Here is a 21,583-nt window from a genome sequence, read left to right as displayed (position 1 = left end):
TAGTTTTTCTGTGTAAAATAACAATGAAATTATGTATAAAAAATGCACACAAGTACATAAATTCAAATACAAATGTTTGTAAATTTACAGTTTTTATTTTTATTTGTACCGATCCAATTTCACAACATCTCTAATTAAGTTCTTAATAATAGCAAATGTACAGTCAATTTCTTTTAAATTAACTAAATGTATGAGTACAGAATACCTGCATATTTACAGTATTAGTAATTGAACAAACACTAAACATCAAGATAAGTGATTGATAGGAAATAGATGCTTAGTATATAATTTAGAACATGTAAATATATCCACAATAAAAAGCAATTACCGTATACCTTTACAGTATAACTTATTTTAACATTTACAATTACATTTTATCCAAAGTGACTAACCAATTAAGATAATAATTAAAGATAATAAAAAGCAACAAGTGCAGTGACAAGTCCCAGTTAGTCGCACAGTACACATAGCAAGGTTTTTATTTTTTTTACAAAGATATAGTATTATTGGGTGAAGTGTTTATGAAAAAGATGGATCTTTAGCAGTTTCTTGAAAATGTGTTGAGTTGCGCCGGTCATTCCAACCCCAGGAAACAGTCCAGGTAAATGTCAGTGAAAGTGGTTTTGTGTCTCTTTGGGATGATGGCACCACAAGGCGCCGTTCACTTGCAGAACACATGCTTCTGGAGGACACATAGATCTGAAGCAGTGAGTTTAGGCATAGGGCTACCTTTAAAGACAACTCTTGCTGCAGCATCTGGATCAGTTGCAGAGGTTTGACTGATACTGGAAGAGCTGCCAGGAGAGCATTACAATAGCCCAGTCTGGATAGAACAAGAGAGTTGTGTAGCTCCGATAGGAAGGGCCTGATCCTCCTAATGATAAGGCAAATCAGCAGGATCACAGCAAGTATGTTTTGGCTGAAAGTTGAACCATAAGCAGTTCTGTCTTGGCAAGGCTGATTGAAGGTGAAGGTCATTCATCCAGCAAGAATTTTCCATCAGGTAGGCTGAGATGCGAGCAGCAACCGTCAGATCATCTGGCTGGATTAAAAGGTAGAGATATGTGTCATTAAGATATTAGTGATAGGAAAAGTCATGTTTCCAAATGACAGAGCCTAGTTAAAAAAAAAGAAAGAAAGATGGGTGGAATCTAACACAATCGTAATCTTGCTGTAGCAAATCCAAACCTTGTGCATACTTTTAGTGCAATCATATGGAATCAGAAGACTGTTATGAACATATGGAATCAGAACCATTATGATTTTTATGTTTTAATGAATTCTTCCCATACCTTGTTTGCCATGATCATCTGCTTTCCACGTGACCTGAAATCACACACACACACAAGTTATTTTAAAACTCAGTATTAGATTTACACATGTCAGAATATGTTCCATTGGGACAATGCAAAAACTCAACTGACTATGATCTTGAAGCTGAGCTGGAAAGGCCAGCAGTAATATTTTGAGCTGCCATGTGATTTTAGCTAAGTTACATTTATAGAAAGTAACATTAAATGAATATGATTTACTGTGACCTAGACCTAGATACACCTAGGGGTTCATCATGTTGTATTCATATTCTAGTCTTCCTGTTCTAGGCTTTCCTGTATCATCAACAAGTACGTTAAGTTACAGACAGTATTTCGATTTCTTAACGGTCTTAATAAAGTTAGTCATGTTAACTATTACGAAATAAACAAAAGAAACACAGTAGGCCTATTTTTAGTAAAACTGTGGCTATTACAATGGTAAAAAAAAAATCAGCTAAAAACGTGTTTACTACAATTTTACTATAATAAAATAAAGTTAAAAAAAATTTACAAAAAAAAAAAAAAAAAAATGTGAAAAATAAAGTTTTCAGCTTCCAGACATGGTTTCAAAATGTCCCGCCATTTAAGAGATTGGTTTAATGTTACTGACTATCATAACGAAGATTTTATACACAATTATGGACTTTAATATGAATAACAAGTCTACTAAAGATTGTTTTAGGTCTATAAGTTAACAAGTAAGTTAGAGTGGGTTCAACTGATCTTTCTTAACACAGATCGATAATTGAAAAGACCCATGCTGCATTTGTGTTTTGCCCTCGACGCCAGTTATGACTGAACATAATTTAAGAATGCTAACGTTAGCATGGAAACAGTCTAACCACTTAACACAAATGTAATATAAAATATAATTTACATGTAGTATTAGACTCTTACCTCAGCCGTTGATCGGTCGGGATGAGGTCTGCTGTGACGAACCAGGCTCACTGAAAAAGGGCGCGTTATTTCCGGACTGACTGACACCAGACTACAACTAATATGTGTTCAGCAGCGCTCCTGCTCACGGCTGCTTCTGTCGAATACGATTATAGCTCTGAATTCAAATCTCCCGCTTGCCCTTGACACAGATCGACGACAGAGACAGATTTGTAGCTAACCGTTGTGGGCTGGGCGGGACTAAGCAACGAAACGTAATGGCGGATAATTTGAATCTGCGCGCGGCCGCGCGCGCGGGCACACACACACACATTCAAACGCACACAAAGCCACGCAATGTGCAGCAACGCAGATTTGGAAAAACGATTCATAAAAGACATAAAATATAGGCCTAAATGAAATTTACGGGCAAATACAAATGATGATCAAAATGAACATCTATTTGCAAGACAAAATTAAAAGATTATAAATAATTAAATAGGCCTGCCTAATGTGTGGACAAATCTTAAAACTCACTTTAACCCCCACATGCTTAATAATCTTTAAGGAAAACATGTTAAGTGACTGCTGATTTCTGCAGTTATACCTTATTTTCTTTGTTTTCTAATTCCACAGAAATAATCTGTAAAATATTACTTAATTTTTTATGTAAAATTACACATAACCCTATAAAATTACAGATAATTTCCTTTAAAAAACGTTAAATTAATGTAAAACCACAATAAAAGCAATTACCTGTAAATTTAATAGTGGATCTTTAAATTACAACAAATATCTGTAAAATAACAGGTATTCACTGTATAATGACAAAACGGCAAAATTCTGTAAAAAATACAGACAGTTTCCTGTAAATTTACAGTTTTTTTTTACAGTGTACTTTTATAACAGTGTTGTCATTGGATTTTCTGACATTCAAGGTTATCAACATTGAATTTAAGAGTAAAGGTCAGTAACCCGCATTTTTATGACAATAAAATCTGATTGTGTTTCATTTGAATCATAAAATCACAGTATTTCCGAAACTGCTCTTTTCTGCTTGACTCTCTTCATCTAAACCTCAATGGAGGCTGAAGAGAAGTTTGGACTGGAAATGAACGTCTCTCTGCTATCACACATGCTGTGACGTGTGTCGTGCTGTTATATTATCATTCTTTTCTTCTCCGGGTCAATAGGGCATGGAGGAGCTCGACATGCTCGTTTCCTCAGAGAATAACACTCAACTGCTAGTTAAATCCATCAGGAACGACTCTACCATCTCCATCTCTCCATCACCAATCCATCTCTCTCACAGACGTTTAACTTCACATGCAGTCAGCAATGTGTGTGTTTGTTTACTGTGTTATCTTTCAAATTAAAATGGCTTTAGTATAAAACAAGAATATAAAACGGTACAGTGAGAGAAAAAAGATCAAATGAAGTGATGTCTTTTCAAAATGATGGCTTATTGCTCAGATTATTAGGCTATATTAGTCATGCAAGTCTGAATATTCAGCTAATTACCAGCATTTCTTTTTAAATCTCACCTTTCCAGCAGGTTGCAATGGTTCTGCTCTGTATAGTTCTGTTGTATTGTCATTGTGTTCTGGTTTGCCTGTGTTCCCTGTTATTGTTATTAATAGTTCAGTTATCTGTCTGTAACATGTTCTCCAGAGTTACCGTATCTTCATTGTTCGGTTTATTAAAAGAAGCACTGCGATAGATCCCTCTCCTCTTCATTTGGTGACTCATGAAGTCATTTGTCAGATTTCTGTAAGATATTGATATCAAGGGCTTGTCAGTTCCTCAGTGGAAAATATTTCTCAGTTGTTTTAGTACTGATGCCCATCCACAGAAATCTGGGTCAGAAAATGTGTTATTTTAGTCTCATGTAGTACGTGACTTCTATTTTAGTTTAAAAAAAATGTTTTGTTGTTGTTGTTGCTGAATGTTTGATTACTAAAACATTGAGAAAGTGAACGACAACATTATACTATTAATATATTTTGCTGGCAAAATACTACATGCACAAATGCAAATATTCTTTATGATGTTAATGACTTTAATGATCTCTAAAAAAAACAATACTTTTATATTTAACATTTGTGACGTCATATATTATGCAGTGGTGTCCAAAAGTGCTGTCTGGAGGGGATATTTGATTTTAATCGCCCTACACGTTCGATTAAACAATCAAATATGAGGAAAAGGTTTTTTTAAAAAAAATATTTTAAATATGAGGGAATAACAAAACACACTAATCTTGGTTAAGGTATTTATCAGAAAAAAATATTTGGCAAAAAAAAAGGCAAACTAGGTTTAAAAAAAAAGAAGTTTTTTTTTATTTTATTTTTTTTTACTATATGCAATGTTTTTATAAAAAATTATAAAAAAATACATAGAAAAACAAGAAACTGACAGGATAAAGCACACCATGACTACAACATAAACAGTTATTAATATTTGGTTGGTTCTCTGTAATTTTGCATGTGATCATAATTTCTTTGTATATGACAGCCTGGCCAAAAATGATACGTCACACAATTTGTCATGTTTCATGGCGTGAGAGAGTGGAGTAAATGCAGATTGTTCTTAAGGTGGCATCTACCCCCATTCTTATATTTTTAAACTTCTTTTCAGATTAATAATAATCAAATCTTCTGGGAAAACTGGAAATTGCTAACATCACAACACTGTAATGTGATGCATAAAAAATGATTAAATACCTTAAAGTTTTCATAACATTTAAGTCAGAGATAAATATCTTAAAATCGGAATCTTTTTTTTTTTTTACCTGGTTAAATAAAGAAAGAATAAATGAATGAATCGCTTAAAGACTGATTAATGGAATGGCGTCACGTCGTTGACCCCATACGTCTACATGCGTGCCTGTCCCGAGCAAGACTACACTTCCCATAATGCATTGCAATGATAACAGGAAGAAAGACACCATGAGGAAATATTGTCCCAAAATGAATCATAGAGCGATGGAGGGATATTGTGCTGTGGAATGAGTCGTGAACACAGCGCATCCGCCGACAGCCGATGGACGAGATCGAGGCGTTGGCTTTTCAGAGAGAAAGAGAGAGAGAATAAGAGTTCGATGAGCTGATTTCTGTGTTGTTCGTCTCATATGATGGAACGGGCGATGGAGCATTTTAATGTACAGCTGAATCGACTGACGCGTTCTCTGCGTCGCGCGAGGACCGTGGAACTCCCCGAGGGTGAGACGTCACACATTACATTCTATTCACAAACATTCGAATTTATGAAGACTTCTGACGTTGTCAAGGCGACCATGGATATGTTGTAATCATCTCTGCTTCCGGGAAGGGCTCCTCTACGGCCATACACATTCATTCGGGTTTATCCAAATATGGTCAATTACTACCAAACACCTAAAGGTGCATTTGGGTGATTCTCAGGTCAGGATATATTTTACCCCAAAATTAAACGATAAAGAAGAAAAAACAACAACGAAATAATAAAATATACAGTGACAGGATTAGGAGAAGAACCATTCTAGTTATTCACAATTTAATGTAGGCTATATATTGTCTTATGACAGTCACACAGTAGCCTATGTTATTCAAGAGTTGCTCTACAGGGACACTTAGTTGAGCGATAACAACATAGTTGTCAATTCCTTTGAGTTAGCATTATTTCAATGCCAGGCCTGGTCTGGCCAACCACATGTTATTTTCTTAATGAGGTTAACCTCAAATCTGAATATATCTGAAATCATAAAAATATTGTAAATCTTAACAACGTACCTAACAAATTTGATGATCAATTAATATACTCCTTGACAATTGGTTATTGTAGATAAAATATTAAAGAGAGAGTGAGAGAGGACACTTACAGTAATGTGTTCAAAATGTCCACTACAGTAGAAAATAACATTATATGATGTTCCTAAATTAAAATTAAAATCAAACTAACACACAAAAAATTTAACTTATATAAGAATATAGATAATTCTGACCAACTCACTTTAAAAACGTACACTGCAAAAACTGTACTTTAAGGGACATGAAGGCAATATCAAACAAACAGACAAAATAGGGAGCACTGCACACAATATGTTTGAGGTTATAAAATGTATTCCCTTAATTTTTGAAAAAAAGTGTTTTAAAAATATAATTATCACCAATGGACATCAATGAAATGTGCCCTTAATTGTAGACTGGCTCTCATAACTCTCTAATGCGTCTGGATATTGTACTTTTGTCTTTGTTCTTGATGGCCAATCTCAGTATATTCCCATTATTTTAATACATAAATTAATGATAGTGCAGCACTACTCTGATGTTTTTTATATTTAACATAAGATATTAGATATTCCATCTTCCAAGTGCACCATGTTGGATCGGTCTTTGTTTGACAGAAACTCTGTCTTTCTGTTCTTGTAGACAGTGAAACGGCTGTGTACACACTCATGCCCATGGTCATGGCTGACCAGCACAGGTGAGTGTCTCTCTTGTTAGTCCGATGTGTTTTTCTCCTGACTACGGTGAGAATGCAACAACCTGGAACACAATTGAACTCCTCTATCTCTTGAGCCACACTAATGCATGCTAAAACTATGACTGTTTATTGCCATTTTTTAAATTTAAAATATCCTCTTTTTTTACGCTTATAGGTCAGTTTCTGAATTGCTTTTGAACTCAAAGTTTGATGTCAACTACGCCTTTGGACGTGTTAAAAGAAGCCTTCTACACATCGCTGCCAAGTAAGTCATTTTGTTTGTTTCACATTCTCACAAAATTACAGAATTGACTTAACCACTTTTGTATTCCCTGTTCTGCCACCACTGTTTAAATATATCTTTCTGAAACTCTTCATTAAAGGGGACCTATTATGCAAATTTATGCAAACTTATGTGTCTGCAGTGTGTAACACACGATTGTGGTAAAAATCCATTCACTCTGTTTATTATTTTCCCCATAAATCTGGAGAGGGGGTTCAGCGAAAAATCGGCAGCTGGCAGCAGGAAGTAGCTGGCGCTAATAACCGGAAGTCGGAGGTGGAAGCCGCTTTTAGCCAGGCAAATAAGTTATTATATCAATAAAAAAAATTTGTTTTAACTTATTTAAATAAAATACTTCTATTAGTAATTATTTGATTAAAAAAGGTTTATCAAATATAAATCAAGTAACGAAGATCATAGACATAGCCTAATACAAAAAAACAAAACATTAAGCTACACTTGAAATTATGAATTTGTACGTGTATAAATATAATTTATGAATGAGTGTACATGTTTGTTAAATAATGAAATCTATAAAGAAAGCAATGCCTATGTAATCATATTGTATATTTATTAAATATACATACCCATTTATTAAACTTAAATAATGAGAACAGGCAAAGGCAAAATTCCTTTCAGGATAAATCTCTGTCCAAATAGTCTTAAATTATAAATATTGTAGCTAATGTATTTAAAGGTTTTTCATTAAAAAAAAATCTATTGGAGTGTTCAATCCAGTTGTTTCAACTGGTTCCGCAGTTTTAGCATGTTTGAGCAGTGTGTGTATGATTGTCAACAATCTGGCCTTATTTAAGCCTGAACTGTTGACGAAACGTGTTCATGCCAGCTAGAAACGAATGCGAGTGAGCAGCAGATACAGTTCGCTTTAATTCAAATAATTTAATTAGAATTTTGTTTAATTTCGCTGTAATTTAATCTTTTTCTTTGAAGCAACAAAGGCTAAATAATTTGTTATAGTTGTTTTTTTTGTTTTTGTTTTTTGTAATTGGTGCGGATGACACGCAGCAAAATATAATATATAGCCTATTATAAATATAATATATACATTATGAATTTTTACGTGTATAAATATAATTTATGAATGAGTATACATGTTTGTTAAATAATTAAAAATATACATAGAGAAAGAAATGCCTATGTAATCATATTGTATATTTATTAAATATATATTCTTTATACATATTAAATATACAGCATTTAAACTTAAATAATGAAAGTCCTGTATAAAAGAAGAAAAAAAAAGAACTTTGTCTCATCGATTACCTTTATTTAAAATCATATTTTGCTATTATTTAAGTTCAGTTTTACATTTGTAGTACTACTTTAATATATTCTTGTCTTTGTTTAATGAAGCAGCTGTAACCGTTGAAACAGGCTTTGTATTTGTTGTTCTGAAATCAGAATGATAGACCACAATCCTGAACTAGATGGTAAAGTTCGTAGACAAACTTTAAGTTGGCTTGAAAAAGCCTAACCAGAAAGTTTGAAAAAGTTGTAAAATGTTCTAGTATGGTTTAACATGTTTTACCATGTTTTATGGTCATCGCCGGCGCCACCATTGACCATTGGCCGCTGTCGCTTGACTTCCAGTTACATGTGATTGGTTGCTACTACGTTGGATGATACTGATTGGCTGCCACGAAATGGCAGGTCCATCCTAATATGGCAGGGCTTCCGGCTGTCAACGGCAGCTACTTCCTGCTGCCAGCTGCCGATTTTTTTCGCTGAACTCCTACTGTAAATCTGAAACAGTGTTTCAAAATGAGCCATTCAGGAATGTGTTCCAGTGTGACATCACAATGCTTAGGCCCGCCCACAACTGGCACATGATCTGCCCTATTAGCTTAACTCCGCCCCTCAGTGAGCCGTACACAGTCCGCCATGTTTATGTCCTCGCCACAGCATTTAATAGCGGCATTCAATGAAGAAATGTATTCTTATTAAAGCTACTAAAGTTATTTAGAGTCAAGAGCAGTGAATGATTTTCTCTTTTTCTTTTGTTGTTTGATTCATATTAAGAGCATAGTACGGCTGCATGAAATTGGAAAAAACAATTTCACTAGATGATTTGAATAGCTCAAATTTTTTTTAATAATTAATCATTCTAGAATGATTGGGGTGATTTTGTAGGTGGAGTGAATCTGCATAGAAAATAACAAACAAATTAAAAGCATAGATGAATACAATAGAACAAAGATGCAAATTAAATGAAGAGCTTTATGTTTTTTCAGGTAAGTGTAACAGTTTTCAGGTACAGAAATTGAATAATCAAATGTAAAAATAATACTGCATAGTCTTCACTGTTTAAATTAAATTAAAATAATTTATTTAAATAATTAGTTCAGTTTATCTTTGTTAAAGTTACAAGTCATTTTCTCTTCTCTTTTGTGTGTACATTAGGCTGCTGTCTCTTTAAGACTGGCTTTTATGGCTTTCCTGTAGCTCAAACAGTAGAGCGTTGGCGCTTGCAACCCAAGGTCATGGGTTCGATTCACAGAACTGATAAGAATGTAAATGTGTAGCTTGAAATGCAATGTAAGTCGCTTTGGATAAAAGCGTCTGCCAAATGCATAAATGTAAGACGAATGCACAGACCCAATGTAATGATACGCATCCGTTTTCTTTCTCTGTTTACAACACATAGCCGACTGCATTTACGAGGACACTCGTCGAGATGGGTATTTTTTATAATAATTGTAATCTTTTTTTTTTTTTTTTTATGCACATGGCCGTTCCAGCACAAAAAGACTAGAAAGAGAACCAATCTCGGTGTTGATGTGCTGTCTGCGCGGCTCTGTGTGTGTGCGCACAGAAAACAGAGCGAGTTCCAGTCTTCTCGGGCTTGATGCTTAAACTGACAGGACTTAAAAGCACATGAAAATGATAAACATCCACTCTCTGATGGTTAATCTTTGCAGCAGCTCATTTGCATTTAAAGATACATGCACGAAAACAACTTGTTTTTGCTTTGGCTCAAAAATGGGCATTTACAACATGCTATAATAAATGATCTGTGGGGTATTTTGAGCTGAAACTTCACAGACGCATTCTGGGGACTCTGAGACTTATATTACATCTCATAAAAAGGGGCATAATAGGTCCTCTATAAGTGGTTTCCAGTAGTGTTAGTGTTTTCTAATCACCCAGATGGAATATGTTCTTTTATTTGTTGTTGCTCTTGTTTCAGTTGTGGATCAGTAGAGTGTCTCGTCCTACTGTTAAAGCGTGGAGCAAATCCGAACTATCAGGATATCTCCGGCTGCACACCTCTGCATCTGGCTGCAAGAAACGGGTAAACGGAGGGTTAATAAACTCCTGCAGTTCTGCCGCCTGCTGGAAGCAGAGCGATTCACATGCCTTATTATTAATCCCTTCAAGATTGTTTTATATAGCCTGAACATTTGTGTGTATTGCATGCAAAAAATGGTAACTGATCAGTCATTTTTAATACATTTACGTTGAGACCCATGATATTTTTTTCACATGTTGTCTTATGTTTTCACAGACAGAAGAAGTGTATGGGCAGACTGTTAGAGTTCAATGCTGATGTTAATATCTGCAATAATGAAGGTCTGACTGCTGTGAGTATGATGATAAATCTGCACAGTTGAGACAGAAATAACAACAATGACAACAAAAAATATGATTATTACTATCCTCACTCCTTCACTTTCTGACAATTAATATATTTAATATATAATTGTAAAATATAATTCAAATATAAAAAATAAAACTACATTTTAGGGTTTATATTATAACATTTTTATAGTTTGAATATGTGCAATATTGTATATGTGTTAACTATATAAATATAGATAGATATAGATATAGATAGATATAGATATGGCAACACAACAATAAGGTTTATTAGTTAACTACATTAGGTAACATGAACTAAGAATGAACAATACTTCTACAACATGTATTAATCTTAGTTAATTTTAATTTCCACATTTACTAATACATTGTTAAAATCAAAAGTTGTATTTGTCAAGATTAGTTAATGCACTGTGAACTAACATGAACAAACAATGATCAGCTGGATTATTAACTAACACAGATTAATACACACTGTAACAAATGTATTGCTAATTGTTAGTTCAAGTTAGTAAATACATTAACTAATGTTAACAAATATATATATATATATATATATATATATATATATATATATATATATATATATACATACAAATATGTGTATGTGTTTTAGTAACCAATATTGTCATTCCGTGTCAAATCAACCACATTTCTGATATTTCCCTAGCTCAAATGTTTAAGTTTGTTTATATTTTTTTTCTGAAGAAAGACAAACAGAAATAGTGATGAAAGCCAAAATTATTATATTCAAAATGTTACTAATAGACCTACCAATATCTGTGTAAAAATTAAATAATGATGCTGCATCTTTCTTAAGTTATTTTTACTGCTTTACCCCGGCTGTACCTCTGGCTCCAAATCTCTTATGACCCTCCTCTACAACAAAACAGTAAATATACATCCATGACATTTAATATTTTGTCTGTCTTCTTAATTTATGTATTTCTTTCACCGAAAAAAAAAGAAAAAAGTAATTATCAAAATGTTTAGCTGGCGACCCTCTGGTTGAGTTGACACGGAATGACCCTATAATATTATTTACTGATATTAAGTTCTTCCTCTTGTGTGTTTAGATTCATTGGCTGGCAGTGAATGGCAGGACTGAGCTTCTTCATGACCTGGTCCAGCACGTGTCTAATGTGGACGTGGAGGACGCCATGGGCCAGACGGCCTTGCATGTGGCCTGCCAGAACGGACACAAGACTGTACGAAAACTGTCTATCTACCACAGTTGCACACTAGAACTAAGAGTCCTTTTACTAATGATACTAATGATGTTTCCCACAGACAGTGCAGTGTCTTCTGGACAGTGGAGCGGACATCAACAGGCCCAATGTGTCTGGAGCAACTCCTCTCTATTTCGCCTGCAGGTGATCATATTCACACAACTACCAGCGTTTACCGTGATTATGGTCTGTTTCACTCCGGCCTGAAAGTGGCACACACAGTCAACAGGTCGAATGTGGCCCCTTAAAGGGTCATGACACCCCCCTCTTTCAGCTCAAGTCTAGCTCACAATCTTTTTGAAAAATGCAACTTAATTGGGCGTGGTGTCTGTGAGAAGAAGGGAGGGGAGTGGGTGTGGTATGGCACTGCAGGGGAGAGGGGAGGGTGGAAACTGTCATCGCCAGTGGCCCATGCATGCATATCGACTGTCACTAAAAATCAGTGGTAAAACGTGAGGAAATGCTAGATTTTTTTATAGCTGGCAAAGTTAAAGTCTAATGAAATACACTGACACCTTATTTTTGTCCTTTCAAACGTAACTGAATGCCCTGCTACATATATAAGCCTACAGTAATCATAATTTTATTTAAAACATATAAATGCACATGTATATGTATAATTATGTCATTATAAAATATATATTTGTTTATATACACACTATAAATGCATATATTTGAAAATTATTCCGCTTAAAAAAAAAAAAGACGTTCCGTACAGCCGCGCCCCCTAAACCCACATAATAAAGATGGACAGTGACAGAAATGTGCACAAACTAAGCATACGTTCCATACAATTGAGGTATTATTGAAATATCTACATTTTAATAACGAGTGATTATTTAACAAAAGGCAAGTAAAACGGTCAGGGTTACATTTTACACACACACACACACACACACACACCTCTGAAGCGATAGAAAAGTCCTCGGGAACGCATCACTCGCAAGACGAAACCTGCATTGCTGTACAAGGCCGAAGTCCACCATTCTCCAGTTGAATGGTTGCTACACACACATTGTTTAGATGTGTCCGTGGTTGATGGCCGGAGTCTAGGCATGCCCTGGCAGCATCGCGGGTAAAGATGCACTTGAACTTTTGCACCACGAAAACAAACGCGCGTCCCATCATTACCTCTCTCATCTACTACGCGATATCATAGTTTGACATTGGAAAGATCCACGTGGTGTCATGAATAATTAAGAGGCAGTGTCTTCTCATTGGATAAAAAACTCAGTCTCATTAATAATTATGAGACACCGATGAGTCATCAAAGTACTATCGTGGACACGATGAAGATTTTAAACCCGGAAGACGAAAATAGCGTATAAAAACTCAAATTTAACCATTTTCCCCCTACTATTAAATCTAACAGATGCTAACATTGTCTTCAATGGTGTTCAATACACATACCTCTGTTAAAATCTCAGAAAATTTGGTTTAGGGTGTCATGACCCTTTAAAGGGGTGGTTGATTATGATTTCACTTTTCTAGCTTTAGTTAGTGTGTAATGTTGCTGTTTGAGCATAAACAACATCTGCAAAGTTACGACGCTCAAAGCAAAGGGAGATATTTTCTCTTACAGAAATAGCTTTTTAAGGACTACAACCAACGACTGATAGGGACTACAATGAGCTTCTTCCTGGGTTGTTGATATCACTAACCCTAAAATTTACATACCCCTGGGAATGCGATTCAAAAATGTTGAATCGAATGACATGTTGTCACTTCTTGAGTCTCTCCATCTTTGTCCGACTAAAAGGCCAAACATTTTTAAAATGTTCAGAGCCTGTCTGTGAGGTAATCAGAGCTGCTAACACACACACACACACACACACACACACACACACACACACACACACACACACACACACACACACACACACACACACACACACACACACACAAGCTCTTGAAGCTCGTCTTCTGTGCCGGGAGCAGAAGCTCATTTGCATTTAAAGGGACACACAAAAACGGCATGTTTTTGCTCAACCTCATAAAGTGTCAATTTAAAAAACAAATATATATATATATATTTGTGGGGTATTTTGAGCTAAACCTTCACATACACACTCTGGGGACATCAGAGACTTATTTTACATCTTGTGAAAAGGGCATTATAGGACCCCTTTAAGAAAATCAACTTCCTTTCAGTGACTGAATCTGGACAGTTTTCTGACCGCACAAGAAACGTAATTAGGGTAATTATGGGTTTGAACAGATATCTTTCCTGTATATAATCTTTTAACACAGGGCTTTCTTGTGTGTTTAATGAGAATAACAAGAGATTTGAGCTTTCTTTGCTGTAATGACAGACTAATAAGAATCGTCCTGATAAGGAAACGTTGCTTTGGTTGCTGAGCAACAGCACTCATCCGTCTCTTGTTTTGATTAGTGATATCAGTCCACTCAAGGCTGATGATGATGTGATCAACACTAACATGCCTCACAACACATAATTAGAAAGAGCAATTAAACGTACGGATGATCGGTTTTAAAACATGAATTCTGGGTCTGCTCTGTGCCTAATTTCATAACTCACTTGCAGCTTTTGTGAATCTCGTGCATTGTAAATGAACCATACGCATCGGAGTCGACTAATCGTTGATGATGTTGTTAATAAAAACACAACAGATGGGAATACTTTGCAACATGGCACGATTTCTAAAGTCCACACTAGAGACTTTGTAACAACTAGCTAGCTAACAAATTTACCATTTGTTTGCACCATTTGTTCTCAAGGCAGAACGTAGCTAGAAGGTTATAAGCTCTCCGTAAAGTAATGCGTAGTTGCATAATATGACATTTAGCCTCAATAATCCAATAGCAGCCTTCAAATACGTGAGCAGAAGTTGTTGAAATGCTTTGAATTTCTGCTGATTTGCCTCATATAACTATCCGTAAAAATAAGTTCCCATTAAAATATTAAAAATCCCCCTGTAGTCAATAATAGTATCCCTTAAAACTCACCTTTGATCACCAAAATTACATATTTAAATGTTTTTTCCTTCAAATTCTTCATGCCTTAAAATATCTTGAATGTAACTCGACACCCTTGCCTCATTTAGTATTTGCGGTTCTATGAATATGCAAATGAGCCCCGCCTCCACTCACTCACAGCAGCTCAGAGATCCACTCGTTGACGATCACGCGTTGATCTGATTGGTTACAAGGTATTTATTATGACTGAGTTTATTTGCCACGCATAAAGCGGCACGCTGTTTAGGACGGGTTCGGGTCCGCTAACAAAGTAATTTATTCGCATAATGTTCTCTCTCTTAAAATGTGTAAGTGTCAGCTTTATCATACAGTTTATGGCTAAAGAATTTAAAAATAAGAGCTTATTTATGCAGTTCAGTCAGTCTGCCGTTTTATTCCAACCATTACTCCTGATCAGAGGCTTCCGTAAATATTTAGTTTATATGGTTCATGTTTAAATGTTTTTAAGTTTAATGGTGCAAAAAAAAAAAAAAAAAATTTTGTTGCGCCCAAATCTGCTGTGTTCATTTCACACTCAAGATAAGAACTTCTTTGTTTACTTGAAGTGAACAAAGTGCAAAACATCATAGAAAAATGAGGAGGGATCGAAACTTGTTGGCATGGAAGGAAGATATTGATATTGTGCAGTTGTCAAGCTTTTGTCATTGTGTTTTAGTCACGGTCAGAGGGACACGGCCCAGATTCTGCTGCTCAGGGGAGCCAAGTATCTGTCCGACAAGAACGGGGTCACGCCACTGGACCTGTGTGTGCAGGTGAACACACTCCTGCTGTAGCTTCATTCACATCTTAGATTTCAATTTTAGATTTTTTGTGATTTTGTTATGTGCTTTTGTCACTTAATTAGTTTATATATATGTTTATTATTATTATTATTATTTTACATTTATTTATATTTGTTTATATATATATATTTATTAGGGGTGTAATGGTTCGCAAAATTCATGGTTCAGTTGGACACAGTAGTGTCACGGTTCGATACGTTTTCGATACAGTAAAAAGAAAGAAATGTCAGAGAAATTTCCTTGATTTTTTTATTTTATTTTTAATTTATTTTTAAATAAGTGTGAGTTTTCCTACATCTTGAAACTTTTAGTTTTATAAATGGGGGTAATCTTTGAAGGATGAACAAATAATGTTTTGGTCATCACATTAAAAATAACATTATATGATAATATTTGAGTTTTAAAGTGCTGAAAAAAGACGTGTGACGTACTTGAAAGCATTTCACTATTCCTGTTCAATACGAACACGTGTATCGTTACACCCCTAATATTTATATTAGGTGTCATTTAGTTTAATTTCATTTTCATTTTTTATTTCCAGGTAACAGTTTTAGTGTTTCATCTTAAACTTATTATTTATTGCCAAGGCAACATTTCTCATTTTGGTTTAGTTTAAGTTTTTCAACAAATGTTTATAATCAGTTTACAGTGAAATAATGTCTTAATGTTTTTAATAGTTTTTGTTAGGGTTGTGTGACGATATACTCATGTCACGATTCGATACAAATCATGAGACTGAACTCACGATACGATACTACTGCGATATTTTAAGCCAAAATAAAGAAGAGAGGTATTTATTATTATTACTTATATTATTAAAATAAGATTATTATTATTTTATTATCATGACCCACAGATATTCCCCCATTGCATTATTATACATTGTTCATAAAGTAGTTTTATTTAGGATTGTCACTGAAACTCTGCACTCACTCTCATGTTGTTTTTGCGTCACGCAAGCATGTGAATGTCTGTGTATACTGCAGTCTGCGTGTCATTGTGAATCTGTACATCATATAAAGCCGACGTGTCTCTTCTGAAGGCTTGGATTTAAATTAAACCACTCAATTGATTATTTTTATGATGCCTTTATGAAATTTTTTTGGGATCTTTTAAGTTTTAGAGGAATGGCCTTTAAATGGAGGGACAGAAATCTCTCAGGTTTCATAAAAGATAATCTTCACGTGTGTTTGGAAGTTGAACGAAAATCTTATAGGTTTGAAACTATATGAGAGTGAGTACATGATGACAGAATTTACATTTTGGCGTAAATTATATCTTATAAATACAGCAAGCTGAGTCTTGGATAAAACTAACTCTAGACCATATTACAAATCATATTGTTTACATCCTCGTGACACCTCTAGTTTTAGCTAACGATAATAACTCCGGTACTCGTATGCAGGACACTAAAGCTCGTGTGTATTTAATTGTAGGGTGGTTATGGTGAAACGTGTGAGATTCTCATCCAGCACCACAGCAGACTCTTTCAGACGCTGATACAGATGACCCAGAATGACGACATGAAAGAAAACATGGTACGCCTCTTTTTTCCTCATCTATCTTTCTTCAGACGTTAATGTACCTAAATGCCTTTTTACATGTTGAATATTACTTTGGTAACACTTTACAATAAGGTTAATTTTTTTACATTAGTTAATATATTAACCAACATGAGTAATACATTTGTTACTGTATTTGTTCATCTTTGTTAATGTTACTTAGTTAATAAAAATACAGCTGTTCATTGTTTGTTCATGTTAGTTCATAGTGTATTAACTAATGTTAAGGTATACAACTTTTAATTTTAATAATGTATTAGTAAATGTTGAAATTAATTTAAACAAATATTAATAAATGCTGTAGAAGTGCAGTTCATTATTAGTTCATGTTAACTAATGTAGTTAACTAAAGTTAAATAATGAACCTTATTGTAAAGTGTTACCATTATTTCTAAGCTACGGCAGGTTCTAGAGTATGTTTCTCAGCAAAACGACTCCAACTACCAAAGGATCCTGACCAGCTTGGCTGACGTGGCCACCACAAATGGACATAAACTGCTGAGGTGCATCTGCATTATCCACAAATTTCAAGAAATTCCTCTTCTTATTTAGACCTTCCTTTACTCAAATCAGTTTCTCACTCTGTTTCCATTCAGCTTGTCCAGTAACTTTGAGGTCCAAACAAAGAGTTTTCTCCGGATTATCCGGATCTTCTGTCATGTGTTCTGCCTGGGACCGTCCTCCCCAAACAACGGGAGTGACATGTGCTACAATGGAAACAAGACGCCCCGTAGCCAGGTGTTCAAGGTCAGTGGGCACTACATTGCAAACAAATCTTAATTCAATGCCAATGTTCAGATGCTTAAAGAAAGTAATGTTCTGTTTCACCAAAGCCTTTTTCATTTTCACTTTCGATTCGCAGTAAATGCTACTCTGTGTGTTTGAGTCGCTTATCATTTGCATTTGGGAACGCAACATGAGCCAACCATCTTCCCAAATTCATAATAATGAATAAAGACAAAATTATTAATTTAATTATAAATATTGTGTTCAATTTTATGTTGTTTAATTAAAATAAAACATGAACTGTTGTGTCAGCTACTGTATGCCTAATGATGATGATATAATGCTTTTTAATGAATGATGGTAAAAAAAACAACATATTTTAATGAATTAAATGCGTATTAAATTACAATTAAATTAAGTTCCCTTTCGAGGGAAGTCGCGCTGCGTCAACGGCGCTTTGGGAACGCCCCTGCGTTATTGCATCTGAAGCACGTATGTCAACTAGTCCAATAGAGAGCCTAAGTCCCTCCCCTTCCGGTTGACCACCATGGGACCTTAATTCGGAAAAATATTGTACAGTAGTCAATGGCGAGAGACAACAAATATTTTTGATCTCGTTTGAATTGTGCCCTGAATTACACATATGATGTTTGTCAATTTAAAAGATACATTTTAAAGTCAAGAAAGTCACAGTTTGATGTAAAACTGTTGTGGTATAAGACTGTGAAAATGCGTAATTACAAAGACTGCAAACTCAAAAGGCGCACATGTGACGTCATACCTTTTCTCTCAATGAATGAAGCTAACTTTACTGAAGCTAACTTTACTGAAGCTAACGTCTGTCATTTTTTCTATAGTCTTACGTTATAATCGTAACGTTATGCCATCATACCTGAGTGTTTTGTACCAGACTGCACACATACGAGCAACGGATGGCGACGTACATATAGTGCGAGACGAGAGATGTAGTTCATTGAGCGATTTTCACATAAAACTAAATGTTACTCTTCTGTTTTTTGACAAACTGCGACTTTCTTGACTTTCATAATTTTCTTTTAAATTGACAAACATCATATGTGAAATTCAGGGCACAGTTCAGATGGAATAAAAAGATAAGTTGTCTCTCGCCATTGACTACCATACATATTTTTTCCGACATAAGGTCCCATGAGCCGGAAGTGGAGGGGAGGGACTTAGGCTCTCTATGGCGAGAGTGAATGTCATGAGCGGATGACGTCACGACCAGGGAAGGATAAAAGCACATCCGGTGTGACCGACGTTAGCTTCTGTGCTTCTGTAAGCGCTCTGTGTTGAAACTGTCTGTTATATTTACTATTGTATTGTCTGTTCACTCAGTATTTCATGGTGAAACAAATGCAATCATTGAAATTGTGTGCTTCTCCCTGCCCGCGTTGTTTAACGGGTGGGGATACACATGATTTGTGTGTTGTGTGTTTGGGAGTGGAGCATGCTATGGGGCTGACTGTCAGCATTGTGAGAGGCTTCCGCTTCGCACGCTCCGCTCTCGCCTGTCACTTTTCGAGGAAAGTGGCCAGGCTTGCGATCCTCAGGGATCCGGACCCGCTGCTGCTGAGGCAGCACGTTGAAGGCATTCTTAAGGATCGCAAATGGATCTCTCGGTGGGGTTAGAAGACGGGCTCCGCCCTTTCTTTTCTTTTACCCGAAGGATCCAGTGCTCTCTCACCGGTGTCGAAAGCCCGCCCAGCAGCTTCTTCGGCCCGGGGTGAGAGCCCAATGCTTCAGTGCTCTAGTTATGAGGAATTAGATGTGCTGAGCACTGAAAGTGAAAATAAGGGGGAAGAGGATTCGCCACCTCTTTCCCCAGCATATGAGGAGCTGGTGGAGGTGATGACTCGTACCGTGGCTAAACTTAATATTGACTATCCTGCCGAGAAACAAGGTGCTCGTCCCAAAAGCAAATTAGGCTGTCGCTTTTTGTCACAAACTAATGTGTCACCTCCATCACGGGGCCTTCCATTTTTTCCTGATCTGCACAGTGAGCTGTCCAGATCATGGAATAAGCCATATTCATCCCGACTTTTCAGCACCCAAGTACATATTTATTCGGAAATAAGGTGGTTGAAAGAATACGGGGTAACACTTTATTTTACAGTGTCCTTGTTACATATGTTACATGTACTTACCATAGTAATACCAGTAAATTATGCATAATTGCATGCAACTAACCCTCAACCAAATCCTAATCCTACCCTAACCCTATAGTAAGTACATGTAGTTGCTTAATATTATTCAGTACTTAAATATATGATTACACTGTAACAATGAAACCTTAAAATAAAGTGTAACCGAATACGGCTATGGAACGATGCCCAGGGCTGAACAGACATTAGCCAGCTATCTGGCCCCTGGTTCAGCATCGTCCCTGAAGGCCCCAGTGCTACCCACTAAGCCACTAAAAACAACATCTATCTTAGTGGGGAAAGCATATACGGGAGCGTGCTTACACACCATGGCAGTCCTGCAAGCATATCAGGCTGTCCTGCTTGGGGATTTGGATGAGAGCGAGGGGGTAGAGTATATATGGGAAGTTTATGGCCAAGCGGAAGTGGATCTTTTTTAGACCATTTTTCTTCTGGCTATTTCGTCCCTAAAGAGAGTTGGAGACCTTCAGGCCCTTTTGGTTTCTCCCACCTGCCTTGAATTCGCACCTGGGATGGTCAAGGCATTTCTTTACCCTAAGCAGGGCTACATCCCTAAAGTGCCGACCAATTTACCAAGGCCTATCGTGTTGCAAGCTTTCTGTCCTCCTCCTTTTACTACTCAGGACCAGGAAAAGCTGAATCTTCTGTGTCCACAAAGACGTTCCGTCTCAGGTTACGACTGTAACCCTAGTTCCCTGAGAAGGGAACGAGACACTGCGTCGCCCTGCCATACTTCCTGCATTCCTGTGATTGACTTGCTTCGGCTATATCGAAGCTAACGCCGGTCAGACCGGTAATAATCCACATGAAACTGATTAACGTAAGCTGGAGCTGACTGTCATAAAATTTTTAACTGCGGGCACTGACGTCACTGCCATTACCCTATTGGCTGAGGTGCCTCATGTGATCCAAGTTACACTTTCTCCAATGGTAAGAGATACAGACCCTCGCATCTCCCTAATATAAGACGGTCTCTGGTTTTATTGTGAATAAAACACAGCTATTGACCAATCAGAATCAAGGACTAGAACTAACAGGTTTATAAATATTCAATATATCACCTGGCCCTAATGTTGAACGCTGCACAGAGGAACATGATTTATCTGGTCTTGTGTTGAAGTGACGTTCTCTTGTGTTTCTGTCTAGCCTCTGGAGCTGTTATGGCACTCTCTTGATGAATGGCTGGTGCTCATCTCCACTGAGCTGGAGAAGGAGAGTACAGACGCATCAACCTCATCCTCAGGAAATGACATCGCCTCACTTTTCCTGAAAAAGCAGGAGGTCGACCCCTCGGGATCCAGCGAAAGTGCCCCACTGTTACTGGACGCCAGCTCCGTGATGAAGACACCAGAGGGTTATGCCGACGGTCAGGACGTCATCTCGATGATAGCCAATCGCCTGAGCGCCGTGATCCAGGCCTTCTACATGTGTTGTTCCTGTCAGATGCCTCATGGGTAAGACTGACCTCAAACTCAAACCAGTCCACAGAAACCAATGTATAAAAGCTGTATATTCTGTAATGATAATCGTGCTGGGAGCAAGTGATTTTA

General features: G+C 36.4%; 1 protein-coding gene and 1 long non-coding RNA gene across 2 annotated transcripts in view; one reads left to right on the top strand and one right to left on the bottom strand.

Annotated features, from left to right (window-relative positions):
* Positions 1-593: 593 nt before the first annotated feature.
* On the bottom strand, positions 594-3,335 carry LOC309484246. Its single transcript, XR_014200774.1, has 3 exons — positions 2,211-3,335; positions 1,293-1,326; positions 594-1,042 (listed from the first exon to the last, which is right to left on the bottom strand). It is a non-coding gene; the product is annotated as an uncharacterized lncRNA (long non-coding RNA).
* A 1,783-nt stretch (positions 3,336-5,118) lies between these two features.
* The window catches only part of hace1 (HECT domain and ankyrin repeat containing E3 ubiquitin protein ligase 1), a 33,654-nt gene continuing 17,189 nt past the window's right edge, over positions 5,119-21,583 (top strand). Inside the window, exons 1-12 of the mRNA XM_082150289.1 lie at positions 5,119-5,410; positions 6,599-6,653; positions 6,829-6,918; positions 10,145-10,249; positions 10,463-10,538; positions 11,631-11,762; positions 11,845-11,927; positions 15,436-15,532; positions 16,999-17,100; positions 17,521-17,627; positions 17,721-17,871; positions 21,180-21,487. Of these exons, the coding sequence (XP_082006415.1) occupies positions 5,320-5,410; positions 6,599-6,653; positions 6,829-6,918; positions 10,145-10,249; positions 10,463-10,538; positions 11,631-11,762; positions 11,845-11,927; positions 15,436-15,532; positions 16,999-17,100; positions 17,521-17,627; positions 17,721-17,871; positions 21,180-21,487 (1,397 nt within the window). The 5' untranslated portion in view covers positions 5,119-5,319. The remainder of the gene's footprint in view (positions 5,411-6,598; positions 6,654-6,828; positions 6,919-10,144; positions 10,250-10,462; positions 10,539-11,630; positions 11,763-11,844; positions 11,928-15,435; positions 15,533-16,998; positions 17,101-17,520; positions 17,628-17,720; positions 17,872-21,179; positions 21,488-21,583) is intronic.

Source organism: Leuciscus leuciscus (genome assembly GCF_965113295.1).
Source record: "Leuciscus leuciscus genome assembly, chromosome: 20".
NCBI classification, from domain to species: domain Eukaryota; kingdom Metazoa; phylum Chordata; class Actinopteri; order Cypriniformes; family Leuciscidae; genus Leuciscus; species Leuciscus leuciscus.
This window is presented reverse-complemented; position numbering and strand designations above follow the sequence as displayed.